Source organism: Solea solea, chromosome 13 (assembly GCF_958295425.1).
Source record: "Solea solea chromosome 13, fSolSol10.1, whole genome shotgun sequence".
Lineage (NCBI taxonomy): Eukaryota > Metazoa > Chordata > Actinopteri > Pleuronectiformes > Soleidae > Solea > Solea solea.
This window is the reverse complement of record NC_081146.1, coordinates 7,612,821-7,626,857: the sequence shown is the minus strand read 5'-3', so window position 1 is coordinate 7,626,857 and position 14,037 is coordinate 7,612,821. Positions and strand designations below refer to the sequence as shown.

Sequence of the window (14,037 nt, the reverse complement as noted above, 5' to 3'; positions counted from 1 at the left end):
TATGTCTCAAGTCTTTATCACAGCTTTTGCTGCCGAATTAATAATGAATGTCCTCACAGCTATAGAGAGAGGGTGTGTGTGTGTGTGTGTGTGTGTGTGTGTGTGTGTGTGTGTGTGTGTGTGTGTGTGTGTGTGTGTGTGTGTGTGTGTGTGTGTGTGTGTGTGTGTGTGTGTGTGTGTGTGTGTGTGTGTGGGGTATGCCCTCATGTTTACTATTCTTGACCAGTCATTTTACAAGAGACCTCAAAGGTACCTGGGTGGTCTAATGTGCGTTTGCCACAGGAGATTGGTTGATTTTTACTGCTGTAAAGAGTGTGTGACTTTTGCGTGTGTGTATCACTTGCTTGCCGGTGTGTGAGAGTGTAAATCACTGTCGTGAACAGAGACAGCACTGTATGTGAGTGTGTTTAAAAACTGTCATTGTGCTGTCACATGCTTTCACATGCTTGCTATTTCTCTGGATTTGTGTGTGCATACGCAATAATGTATTGTTACTTGCAAAGAACATGGGGGGCTTGTGCCTCTTTTTTACCCATCATGCTCTCCTGCTTCACCAGCTGCAGGGCATTGCCACTCCAAGGCCTCCCGTTTCTCAGAATGCATTTGACTTTCATAACACAAATTGCTTCAACTAGATCACAAATCACCCATTGTGCTGTTTGTGACATAAGCAAAAGTATGCGGACATGTGCACGCACTCCACTCCTCCTTGCGCATAAATCGTGCGTCAAACTGCACCTTGACACAGCCATGGCCTCAGGGCACCTAAAGCCATCAGCTTTAACACAAACGTTGGCTTTCTTTTCCAATACCTGCAGATTGTCTCATTATCCAGATAGACGTTGTACAGGATTAGATTTCCTTACAGTTGATTGATGGATGAAGTGTATTATTAATGTGTAGGCGTATTCATTCATTCATTCATACAGGTGTTTTTTTCTGTTGTTGGTATGCATGTGAATGTTTGTTCGGTATCCTCCCTGTTAACTTCTTGAATTACGTGAGTTTTGCTTATCCTGTTGTTGCTAAAACGATACACGGCTCCGGTTTCTTGTTTAATTTTCTGCAAAGTCAACAACCTGCAGGGATGATAGTGTTGTCAGGATGTCGGCAGCACAGCTGGCACACTCCACATTTGAGGAGTTGTCACAGGTTTATGCATCAAACAGTTTGTCTTCTCACTTTTTCTTGGTGAGCCTCAGCTTTGATGGGACACGAAGAGTTCCCATAATCTGTGTTTTTAGTTTGGTATGTTGGTATGTTGGTATGTGAACAAGTGCGTGTATTTGTATGTGTTGTCTTTTTTACTGAGGTGTGTGCAGGCCAGGCGTTTTGAAGGGGGCCAGACAGCTGCCTTTTACTGCCCCAGGGGGTAATAAACAGAGAGGGAGGGGTAGTTATTTGCCCCCTTTTATTATGGCAGGAGGCAGAGGAGGAGACTTTATTGGGGTCACACTGTAACTATGCACAGCTGCAGGGCAAGAAGAGAAATAAAGAAAAGATAGTTAGTTTAAAAGGGGCAGTTTTAGCATCAGTAAATCCATCTGAGAAATCCATCCCTGTCTAGTTTTTCCTTGTAACTGTGTGCATATTTGGTTGCATGAGTAAACTGTGGGTCATCCATCTTCCTCCCTAGCCCCTTTTCCATTTCCAGGTCCCTCAACAGCTCAGTCCTTGTTAAGCACATCTGCTGTCAATCAGAGTTGCTCTGTAATCCAGTTGGCATTTCCTGCTATTAGGGACACGCCCACTGATCCTTGGTGACTGACCATTTGGTAATAGGTCAGATGGTTTACTGTCCGCCTCTAAAAGGTCTCAGGTTTGCCACCTCTCTTTGCCTCATCACCCTACTTTGGTTACCATAACAACAGATGCATTGTTGTGTAAGTTGACATTTTACATGAGCTAGTTCAAAGTTAAGTTCACAAGCTATAGTTAAAATTAATTTCTACTGTTATAAATTAGATAGTACTCACGTTTTGGTAGAAAAGTAAGTACTAAGTGATCATTGTCATTTCCCAAAATGAATTGCTGTATACTGAATCACAGATGGAGATTTTATTTTAGGAACAAGGATTTAAAGTTACTTAAATTTGGTAAATTGGACAACAACAAATGCATTTCAGCTCAATATTGTTTTTATTATGCATAAAATGAAAAAAAAAAGAGGTGTAGCCTCCAAGATCCCAATCATACTGCATTTCAAAAATGCATTGGAAAGAAATATGTTAACATCTGGCTTTCTTTTTTGCTGTCAATCTGGTAGATAAAACATAGAAAAGTATTTTTTTAGTAAGATTCATACAGCTGGCTGTATGGGCCAGGGGAAATCACTGGAAGACCAGATTCACATGAAAATAATGAGAAAAATTATGATGTGAAAACATTGAAGCAGATTGACAGGAGGACTAACAAGGGCATGTAGCACAGAGATGAATGACAGAGTGAGACGAAAGGGACGGATGGGATAGACAGAAAAACTGAGAAGGAGTCTGGTACAGAGGGCGGGGATAGAAGTTATTCTAGTTGCAGACAGCTGACAGAAAGCCTAAAATAAGAGGGAGCCTTCTAATGTGCACATATTATGCAGCTGTACTCACAAACCATAAAATATACACACTGTAATCTGTGATCTTAATTGTTTTGAACCAAGAGTCGAAGCCAAGCCAAGTTGATGTCGTGCTTTATTGTTTTCCCATAGAAAGTGATGTTTGCTGTGATCACATTTCATATAAAAGAGACAAAAGTAAAAAACCTTAGCGATACTGTTTCAGACGCTGGTGTAGTGATAATAAATATAAAATGGCAACATGAGGAAGGATTAAAGTTGAGGGACGGAGAGAGACACATCAAAACTGACCTGGAACTGGAAGAGCTCATAGATTGGTTTACATCTACAAATAGTCTTGCATCTCAACACACACACACACACACACACACACACACACGCACACACACACCATATACCAAATACATGAGCTGTCATTTAGCAAATCAGGCACACAACACAGCATGCAACATTTTCATGTCTAAAAACAAGCTGGTCATGTTTGATGGAGCTCGAAAGACAGATAAACGAGAGGCCAAGACTATTATGTAGATGCGTGACATACGAGATACAATTACCACCCATTGTCATCTGTCTTGTGAAGCTAACAGAGATACAGGAATGAAACTAAACACTACTATCTTCCAGTGCTGCCTTGATATAGAAGGGAGCTGTGACACAAGTGGTGATGCAGGTGAGGGTCTTGGGGGGTCAGGAAGGACGAAAAGTGAGAAGTGCTCTAGTTCAGTGTCGTTCATAGACTCTTGTGCAAATCACATCATCAGCTCTCATGGTCTGAAAAGAAAGGAAGAGAATGTGGATGTTAAACCCCTGTTTCAATCAAAACAACAACACAAGCCATTGTCGTTGATGCACTATAACCATCCCAACTGAGCTACGTGTAATGTTAGTCCATGGGCCAGATGCATTCATTTAATATTTTTACAACCCACTCACATAGAGTTATAAAAAGTACTTGAGTTGGATTACTGTAGTTGGATTACTTCTAATTTATACCTCACAACAATGTGTCACAATGTAATGTTATGGGAATGTGACAAATACCCTGAATCCTTTGAGTCCTGTGCATTTTGTCTCTGAGTGATCTAGATGTTACGGGGTAAACATATTGTGTCATTGACTGTGTGCAGGGAACCTGTACTGAGATTAGACCATCGTGAGACATCGTGAGTTTTACCCTACTGATGATGTGTTGTTGTAATAGTAATCCTCATTGTCTTCTTGACACAATATGGCTTCAATGAGAGTCGAGAAGCTTCTCTTTGAAATGATATGAAACACAATAAGTCATTTAAAAGTGTAAACCAGGATATGCACCAGCATCTAACATGCAATTTACTTTAGGGTTGTTTCACATCATGACCTAGTTACTATGACACAGCTGCCACTCAGGAATGTCTATCATCTACAGACATGGACATTTAAAAAAACTTTTTAAAAAGTTTTACCACCTTTAGTGGTACCGATAAATAAAATGTTGGTCCATGGCCCATGGACTATGTTTGCAGCTCAAACCTTATCACATAATCTCATTGTGCCAAACTCTACTGATGGCATCTAAAAACACAGCTGGCATTTAAAGCTTGAGCGTGCAGTCATTCCAGCCCTTCTTCATCGAACCCGAGTTTGTTTGCTTGTAAAGTCCGGAATGTTTCGGGAGGTGTGAATGTGCAACCAAACTCTGATGTGCATCAAAGAAGCGGACTCCGGTCCGCCTAAAAATGTAGCTCTCAGTTCTCTTCAAGTGAACCAAATGCAGGAAGTGGACTACAACGCATGGCATTGTGGGTAAACATAACCAAAACATACAATCCAAGACCAATAGGATTTCATGCAGCTCCATGTTTTGCTCTTATGTGCTGGAAACAGAGGTTGCCCTGCATTAACCAATAGATGAGCCAGTTTTCTTGTTCATAGTTTGTCTGGTCTTCTCCTTCAGTTATTCGTGATGCAGCGCCATCTCAGGCGAGGAGGGGAATATGTTATTCAAAGGGTTCGGTTTGTCTCACTAAAGTGCAGTGTGAAAGCAAACTCGGAACATGAATGTTGCAACCCACAAGTGAATCGAGTCCCCAAACTGAGTCTGTAATTTGTTTCCAACATGTACAGTATGTATTTGTGTAGAACAGTGGCATTAGAACGCGATTAGAGTGCATCACTAGTTTGTTCAGAATTAGCTGTTTATCACAGATGACTGATCATCATCTGACTTTCATAAACCGCTTGAAGCTCAGCTTCAACTTTTCTCTATGGGACGGCACAGAAAAGGTTTTTTCACTGCAGTGAGGTCGAAAGTGACTGGACAAATTTGGCAAAAGGTCACTTCCAGGGAAACTGGGCTGGGTGATTGGAGGAACTCTCTGAAAGGTAGACACTCTAAATTGACCGTGAGTGTCAGAGTGAAGTAATGTATAACATTAAACCAGCATTGAACCAGTTTATTGACAGTAACATACACGACAGCGGAGCCTCAGTCCTGTGTGGATTGTACGAGGGAAGTTTGAGACAAACAGCTGGTTGTTGTGTTATTTTCTCGGCGGTCGTGGTCGCCAATATTAATTGCATCAATTAAATAAAAATGATTAGTAGTTAAACCCTGCATGTTCTGTTTCTTTTGTTTGTTGGCAGAGGACTGTAGAACATGTGAGTTATCTCTGATCAGACTGTTTACTGACTTCAGTCAAATAAAGTTTGTCTTAATCAACCTGTAGTGTTGGCTGTGTGGGGTTTCTGATTAATACAGTTCTGGGCACACATGTTGTCCTTTGAGATGAGTGTTTTTTGTTGCTGTCAGCAGCAGAACAAAAGTTTCCAAACAAGAAAGAATTTACATTGAAATCGTTTTAAAATCCATTTGCAACCTTTTCATCAATTATGACATTAATACGTTATTATTATTATTGATTATCAAGTGTTTTGTTTTAATTTTTGATCAGATAATGTTTGCACAGTCACATTTGTGACTTTGATCTTTTCACGCTTTCTTTTTCAATTTCAGCATGTGCTCTTTCATCCTCTGCCAGGAGTATAATTAGATATTGTAGAACAATTACATGATTATAAATCTAAAGCAAACACATTTGTATACCAGTGTGAACAGAAGAAAGAAAGTTTCCGGAAATTAAAATTAAATAATGTATAGCATTAAAATAAAATACACTTCTAGCATTTTAAATGATGATCGTTGAATATGAGTAGCAAGATTTGATGTCATCATATGGGATAAAGTCTACAATTTTTTTGTACCTTAAAGATATTTATATATTTTTTAATATCATTTATATTAAACATATGACTACACTTGAATGAAGTGCTGGGATGCAGCGTGGTTACAAAAGTGTATTTCTATGTTAAAAAGTTGATACATTTTGGTTAATGTAAGTATGCTACTCAGCAAAAATCAGGGTGTTAAATAGCTACAGGGAACATTTATTTTGTTAGTATGTGAGCTATGGATGAAAGACAATGTAATAGTCAATGTTTTTGTTCGGGGAGGATTCAAATTATTTCAAGTAAAATCCAAAATATTGGTTTCTGGATATAAACTCTGGCTCTGGGTCTTTTATGTGCCGTACCAAGATCAGCTTTCCATCATTGGTGAGCTCTCGGGTCCAGGACGTCTTAGGCCCGTCTCCTTTCTGCAGAGTCTGCTCACAGCTGATCTTACTGTCTGTTTCCCACCGTGGGAAACTCTGAGGACAGAGAAAGTGAAAGAGGAAAAATACATTAGACCTTTATGTAAACCCAATTGTTAAATGTATGGATGCTAAAATGAATGCTGCAGTATTCATAAGGGAGGGGGAGATATTGAGGGAGTGGCCAATGGCTATAAAGCAAGTATGGTGGAGCGGAGCCATCACTGAGAGGTGATAACTTGTGACGCACTCATCGTGAGTACAGCAAAGTGCTGGCTGGTCGCATGTGTTTGCTTTGGAGACGGCCAAACAGAGGCCATCTATGGGAAAACGAGGAGAGCAAGGAGGAGACACAGGGAGGGACAGAGGGCAGTAAAGGGCAAGGAGGGGGAACAGAGGGAAGACGGGAAGCTGAAAGGGGTCGTAAAGAGTGTGAAGGAGCGAAGTGTAGCATGATAGGCCTTCAGAGACCAAGGGAGGGGTAAAGATATGCTATCAGTCCAAATATGATGAAAAGCCAAATTACACAGTTGACTGATGTAATCTGGACAGCTCCTTCCACATACGCCCATTACTGCTGTGTCTGTGTTTAGTTAGGTGTGTTTTGTGGGTGCATATGCAGGGAAAGACAAACTGAAGACATTTAGGACTGGGTTAGGACTGGGTTGTGTTGTTAGGTTTGTATGAAGTACCGTGCAGGGACGTCCGTCCACCGTGTTCTCATTGAACTCCTGCCCCACAGTGAATGTGATGTGGGTGGTGCGGACCGTGGTGGACGTTTTTATCGACAGAGTCTCTCCATTCTGTGTGATGTCCACCTGCGGCCTGGAGGCTGCCTTCACGGCAATCTTTCGAAGCATCACATTCACATCTAAAACACATAAGAGAATTAGAGGACAAATAAATATGACTCTGTCAGTAAAGATATGGGGTTCATATGAAGGACAACGCTCACCCAGAAGGAAACAAGTAAAACGCTTGTCTTGTGGCCAGGAAGATTCCCAGGCAAACAAGACACACTAGGAAGTGAACTCCGTCGAGGAGGACAGATCTCTTTTGTTTCACACACGTGTATAGAGCCTAAAGGAGCCAGCACTAAACCTGCAGTTACCAAATTATGCAAAACAACAGGCAATTTTGTGTGAGCGTGTGTGTGAGTGTGTGTGTGTTCTGCACTCTCAGGGTTAAAGGAGCAGTCAACATTGAACCGCTCTGTCCAATAATGATGGTCGAAAAAAGAATGAGGTCATATGACAAAGCCCAGCACATGTGCATTCTTTAGTCTCTCAATCATCTTTGCAATCACACACGCAAAACTCACAATGTCTATGTATGTATGAGTGTGTGTACTATCATGAATATTCACAGGATATTGAGCCACCTAAACTGTAATTATGTTTCCCGCACTTTTATTGATATCATTAGTGTTTAAGCAATTGCATGTCTTTTAAAAAGAAATTGACAAAACATTTTATTTCTTAATTTACAGATGTTCTTTATAGTTTCCATGGTTAGCAAATGCCACCTGCTATGGACCTTTATTTATTTGTTTTTTACAAGAAAATAAATGTTATATTCTGTGTATAAAAATGAGAATGAATATTTCGGGAGGAAATATGTCAGCAGCATTGTCAAATATCTATACAGAGAAGGAAGGAAAGCGATGATACAGCGTGGGAACATAAATGAGCAAGGAGCAGTGCCAGTGTGGAAGGAGGCACAGGGGGAGGAGAGAGGAGGGGGGAGCCAGACAGATGAGGGGCAGTGGTCTGTGTGTGGAGTGTGTGAAGATTTCTGCCCAAGTGTGAGGGGAAGTGTGTACGGTCGTCCAGTGCGTATCTGCCGTCGAGTTGGGTTTCGCACTTCTCACCTCTCATACATTCCCACCTGTCACCAAGGGTAAATATATACACAGTCAGAAATGCATAGTCATTCAGCCTGCATCATGTCCAGGCTGCTCACTGTGTGTGTGTGCGTGTGTGTATGCACTGTATGTACTGAACATAAACAGTTCAACACTGTATGTGCATAGTCGCGGTCTAGTGTGATTTTCCTTTTGAAAATTGCATAAAATGTAAGAGCATCATGCAGTAAACACGTTGCATTGTTGCTTTGTTACTGTTTGTCTGCAGATAAGTGAAATTAAAAAGTACTTTTCCTTTACGTTTAATGGGGCAATACTGCACTGTACATTCACCTACTTTTACCCAATTGCAATAGAAACATTCAGAAAACAAATCTTAAATGTGATGCATTTCTATAAATTGAACTACTTGGTTGTAAAGAAAGTAAAATGATTCCTTCCACCACCTATAAATGTTATAATAAGACAATCCAAATATTCTGCATAATGAGTAATGTTATTTTGTACTAAGTACTGACACACACTGACAAACACTTTTATAATAGTGTTATAAAGAAGTAAAAGCAGTTTAATCCACAAATGAATGCAGTGGCAGTGAAGGTGAGGGGTGGAACATAGTTTCTACCCACTGATCATTTACTCACTCACTCACTCATCTTCTGCCACTTTATCCTCCACATGAGGGTCGTGGGGGGGACGCTGGTGCCATTCCCAGCTGACATAGGATGAAAGGCGTGGTACACCCTGTACAGATCACCAGTCCATCACGGGGACACTGATCATTTAAATCAAGTAAATATATGAAACATCCTGTTTCTACCATTGTGTGATGTTTTAGATTGAATGATTCAGCAATAAGTAATAATATTAAAAAACGCTAATTCATAATGGAAATTTGAATTAGTTCCAGCCTTGTGTTGGGTTTCCAGATGGTATTTGTTGATTAACCTAAGTCAAGCTTTATAAGGTGAGAAAAATGGATCTGGAGTTTACCACAGTGCTACAGAAATGCCTTAAAAGCTACCTTTGTTGACTATGTACTGTATCTCAGCTTGAGGAGTCCTTCCATAAAATTGTAAATTATTTCAGTCTGCAGACAGTAACTGACCACAGTCTGCAGACACAGAAGTTGGACACTGCAGGCCTATGGACCATTTGGAAGCCCCAAAGGAGGCTGAAGCCTCTCAACTCGCTGCCATTTGTGAAAAGTTAACAATTGCCTGAGCAGACGTTTGCCAACCTGAGACCATGAAATGATTAGATTCACACAGTCCTACCCACACCAGGACACACACTCTGATAGACAGACAGTCAGTGTCACAGGTCAAAGAGCAGAGGGCAGAGGAAGCATTTGGGACACAGGGAGCTGGTGAGAACAGGGGAGGAGAGCAGGAGTGAGGAAAGGAAGAGAGCATGGAGGGAAGAAGGAGGAGGGCAAGTGCTGACAATCTGTGTCCAGCTGTGCTCTGCCCCCAATGAAACCAGGGGGGCCACTCCTCTGTCAGTCATACCAATGCTGAGTGACATAGGAATGAGTGTGCGTGTGTGCGCGCGTGTGTGTGTGTGTGTGTGCCTAGTGTGAAAGTGAGTGCCAATACAATACACTACTGTTTAACATGCATTGCTGCAAGGACACACACTTTTGATCTATCTCTCTTTCTCTCTGACACTCACACAAATGGAGATGAACATAGTCTCTAAGTTACAGAAAGATTAAATGCTCATTTTAATTGTATGGATAATTGGTATTTGTGCTCTGGCTCTGTGTCAATCTGTCTATTTTAGGAATACTGTTGCATTTTACTAGGGATGGCTCAATAGCACTTTTTGGTCTGATAGTGATACTGATACTTTTAAAAACTAATTTGTCTATAAACAGACATTTCAAAACATGTGATCACATGACAGTGGCAGCCCATGGCTCTTTTTACAGCACGTCACGTATTGTTACTGAAGCATTTCCCTGTTATGTAGGGGTGTATGGATTTATAGGATTGTTACTTATTTATATTTCTGTAACTATGAACCACCCACAGTCGTGTGTTCATGCCATATTCATTAATACTAATATTGATATTATTATTAATGCCAGTGGATGTTGCGGTTATTGTAATCATCTGCCTCTCTTCTGTAAGCTTCTGTTACAATTCCCGCTATTTTTCTACATTTTACATTTCTGTGTTTTAGGTTTCCACTCTTTCTTCTTTCCTTCCTGAGGTTTCTCCCATTTTTTTTCCCTGTTCAAAGGTTTTTGTGGAGTTTTCCCTCACTTGATGTGAGGATCCAAGGATAGAGGGTGTCACATGCTGTACAGACTGTAAAGCCCTTTGAGGAAAATTGTATTTGTGATGTTGGGCTGTATAAATAAAATTGACTTGACTCTGTATAATAAGAGCTGTATATCGCCAAAAACTTGGTGATGCAATGCATATTCTGGAACAAAGGTGACGATACTGTGATACGGTGGAATACTATAAGCAAGGTTTGCAATTGCTATATCCCCCAAAATAGTAAATTTTAAGAAAAACTCTCTAATGTATAAACAATATACTTTTCTTTGCATATTAAGAGTGGAATCAAATAGGCTAAAATATAACAAAAATCTCTTAAAATAACTGATACAGGATCACATCATGAAATATACCAATATTTTAGTGTATTTTGTGATATTTATTTATATCGGTAGTGATGATATGTCTTCCAGGTGCACTGGCAAGTTACCAATTGGGAATTAACTAATAGTGACAGATTATTCTCTCTCTCTCTCTCCCTCCCCGTCTGTGTGTGTGTGTGTGTGTGTGTGTGTGTGTATTGTAGAGAGGGAGAGAGATTCAAGACGCCAAGCCAGACTATTGTATGAATGATGGGACGCAGCCCACAGTGTGGATCTCAGCGGCAGGTGTTTGACTGTCCTGCACTGTATCGCGTCACAACGGTCTTCTTCAACACACACACACACACACACACTGAGGCTGTGAGCGGACAGATGCGCCGCCGCTTGTTTCTATTGTGTCAGCAGGCGAGGAGAGAAACAGCGGTGAGTCTGGCAAAGGGCCAAGCAGTGAGTTTTGGGTTGTGCAGAATGACAAAGAGCCCCCTCACCCGTGCAGGACAGAGAGTGAGCCACACACGGACACAAAGCAAAATTTGACCCGCAGTGTGCTGAGAGGGCTTGAGCAGACTGACACATCTGATCTGTCATCGTGCACAAATAGAAGCTTCATTAAAAATAAACCCTCGCGCAACAAAAGGGAGTAATCATTTCCATCACTTACTCAGTGCTTTCAAAAGTTCCTCAAAGTTTTCAGAACTCTTCATCTCCCAGCTTCCGGCGAAATCAGGAATCTTTCGCTCCATGTTTGGCTGCAGGTGAAGTGAGCGAGTGAATGGAGTGAAACTGTCAGGTGTGAGTCTGGCTCTTGGCTTCTTGCGCTGCTGCAAGTGCGAGTCTGTGCGTCAAAAGCGCTTCAGTTTCCAATGTTCCAGTATTGGGCCGCACCGGATGGTTGGACTCTGCCTGTCCACTTACATGTGCTGACCTCCCGGGATGAGTGGTTGACTGTCAGAGCTCCTTTCTCATCTATGAGCCAGTGCACGTTATAAACGCCTACGCTCCCAACAAACGGCACCGAGACCGACTCGTGTTGGGGTGGGGGGGACATACGCCCCCTTGCGCGACACGCCCAGGAGGCCTCACAGATACAGGCACATCACAACCTGACCACGCCCCTGCAGGCGACATGGGCACAGCACAGCGCTGCCCCCTCTCATCCAAGCGTGCACCTGGAATCAGCCAAAGTGATGTGCGCGCTGTAGAGAAGCCGCTGCAGGATTCATGTGATGATGTGATATCACATATTCAGGTGTATGATGTGTGTTTTTGCTGTTGAGTCAATGAAGCTTGAGTTCAGTGCAACACAGAGAGGATGTAGTCAGGCTGGTCTGTTGGCAGAACACGTCGTCTTGGCAGCGTGGTGTGAAGGAAGAACCAGTCATCTGGCAGACTGTGTGTGTGTGAGAGAGAGAGAGAGATAGAGAGAGAGAGAGGCCAAGTTCACCCCTCCTCCTCCTCCCCCTGAGCGCCACCGCGCTTCATAAAAATAAAAGCTGTGGTAATGGGATACAGCTTCTGGTCCCCACCGATGGACTATCCATTTAATGGGGCCTGCGTCAGAGGAAAAAACACAGTGAACCCACTAGGGAGGTGAGCGGAGAGCAGGGGAATTAAATAAGGGGTGTGATTGGCGCAGGTCGGCGGTGTCTCTCCACAGCTTTTTTTAAGACCTCCTCCTGTTCGGACGGAAGAGGGAGGAGGAGATGGAGACGCAGGGGCATTTGGCGCAGCGCGTCATCAGACAGGCCAGGGTCAGGGGCCCGCGGGGTCGGAGGTAGACCCATAAAGAACACACACAGACACACTGCATGTATGCGCACACGCACGCACGCGCTGATGATTGATGGTAACGGACAAAGCCGACGTTAACTATTGACTCTTGATGGATGATCCCATCCGCTTCACTCCATGGAGATACTTGGGCGAGGTAACCCGGGCGACATGGAGGAGGGGGGGGGCATCACAAGAAAGGTCCCTCATAGCAAAACCGGGCTGCACTAGCACACACACTGATCAGTTAAGGCTTACAATGACAAGGGTGACGTACAAGGCTGCATAAGAGTCTGATTGATATACAGTAACACGATATGCGCTTTAGTGGCTTTTACGCACATATTTGTATCCAAATCCAGCAGCTCCCATCAGGACTGTTTAATGTGAACAAAGCTTGCTCACATTGTTTCCTTTATTCACACACACGCACGCACACACACGATCATGGCATGCCCTCACACGTTCCTCCTGGTCCAAACAGCAGAGGTGAGTCTTTAGAATCACCCTGTTTGTCACAAAGTAATCTGTCAGATTAAAGCAGAGAAGTGTCATTTCCAGGTCAGATGGGTCAAGGTATGTTAAAGTGATAGTTCAGGTTTTTTTTTTTTTGAAGTATGATTGTATGAGGTTCTGACACATTTTCAGCAATGATTTAGCAAAGCACACTGCCATCAATGGGAACCCCCTGGAGACATGTGCTGTCACTGACACTCCCAGAAGGGAAACAAGGAAAACAGATTTTAGTCACTTAACTACAAGGTTCAACTAATAAAATGTAGGCATTCTTAAAGGGGTTATATTACGCAAAATCAACTTTTTAACCATTTTAATACTTATATTTGGGACTCTGGGGGCCCTACCAGTCACCAAAGTGTGGAAAAAGAATACTCCGTCATGTTTTCGTGGTTCCCCTTAGTGTAAGTATAGGCGATAAAACACTCGATGTTGAATTCCCTGCGTTTATGACGTCAGCATGCGCATTTCACCGCGAATGTTACCGCCCCACCAGTAAGTTTACTTGGAGAGCTCCACCTTAGCTCCACCTCCCTATAAAATGCCAGAGTGCAGGCGAGGGAGGAAGAGCGGTATTATGTCAACGCAGAGGGATAAGTGTGCTGTTCGTGGCTGCACAGTGGAGCACAGTGTTTTACACAAACTTCCACAGAGGATTTGATATATGAAGCTAATGTGTATGAAGCTAAAGTCAGCATAGACAGCGGTCGCCGTATTTGGTCAGGGGACGTATTTCACCGACGTACAAACACACACACGTTGTTAAGAAAAGGTCACATAGAGCTCATAACTGACCATTCTGACACGTCCTAATTAAAAATATTTGTTCAGTACGTCCTCCATGACCGGAGCACAGACTCAGTCTGATACAATCACATATACAGCGGCGAGCGGCAGTTTATGCCGCTCGCCACTGGCGATCAGCGGTGCTGCACTCTCTGTGCAGAGGTGCTGCACTCTCTGTGAAAATCAGCTGATCGCCACCGCTGATCGCCAGCGGCGAGCCGCCTAAACGGCCGCTGTATGCGACTGATCGCCAGCTCCGGTGCAGACCGGTGACTATGCTCCG

General features: G+C 42.7%; 1 protein-coding gene and 1 long non-coding RNA gene across 2 annotated transcripts in view; one reads left to right on the top strand and one right to left on the bottom strand.

Annotated features, from left to right (window-relative positions):
* Nucleotides 1-14,037, top strand: part of LOC131470862 (uncharacterized) — a 42,191-nt gene that overhangs the window by 6,425 nt on the left and 21,729 nt on the right. The window lies entirely within an intron of this gene.
* crabp2a (cellular retinoic acid binding protein 2, a) lies at nt 2,668-11,758 on the bottom strand. Its single transcript, XM_058646900.1, has 4 exons — nt 11,344-11,758; nt 6,897-7,075; nt 6,145-6,261; nt 2,668-3,343 (listed from the first exon to the last, which is right to left on the bottom strand). The coding sequence occupies exons 1-4, from the start codon at nt 11,423-11,425 to the stop codon at nt 3,293-3,295; spliced, it is 429 nt and encodes a 142-aa protein (XP_058502883.1). The 5' UTR covers nt 11,426-11,758; the 3' UTR covers nt 2,668-3,292.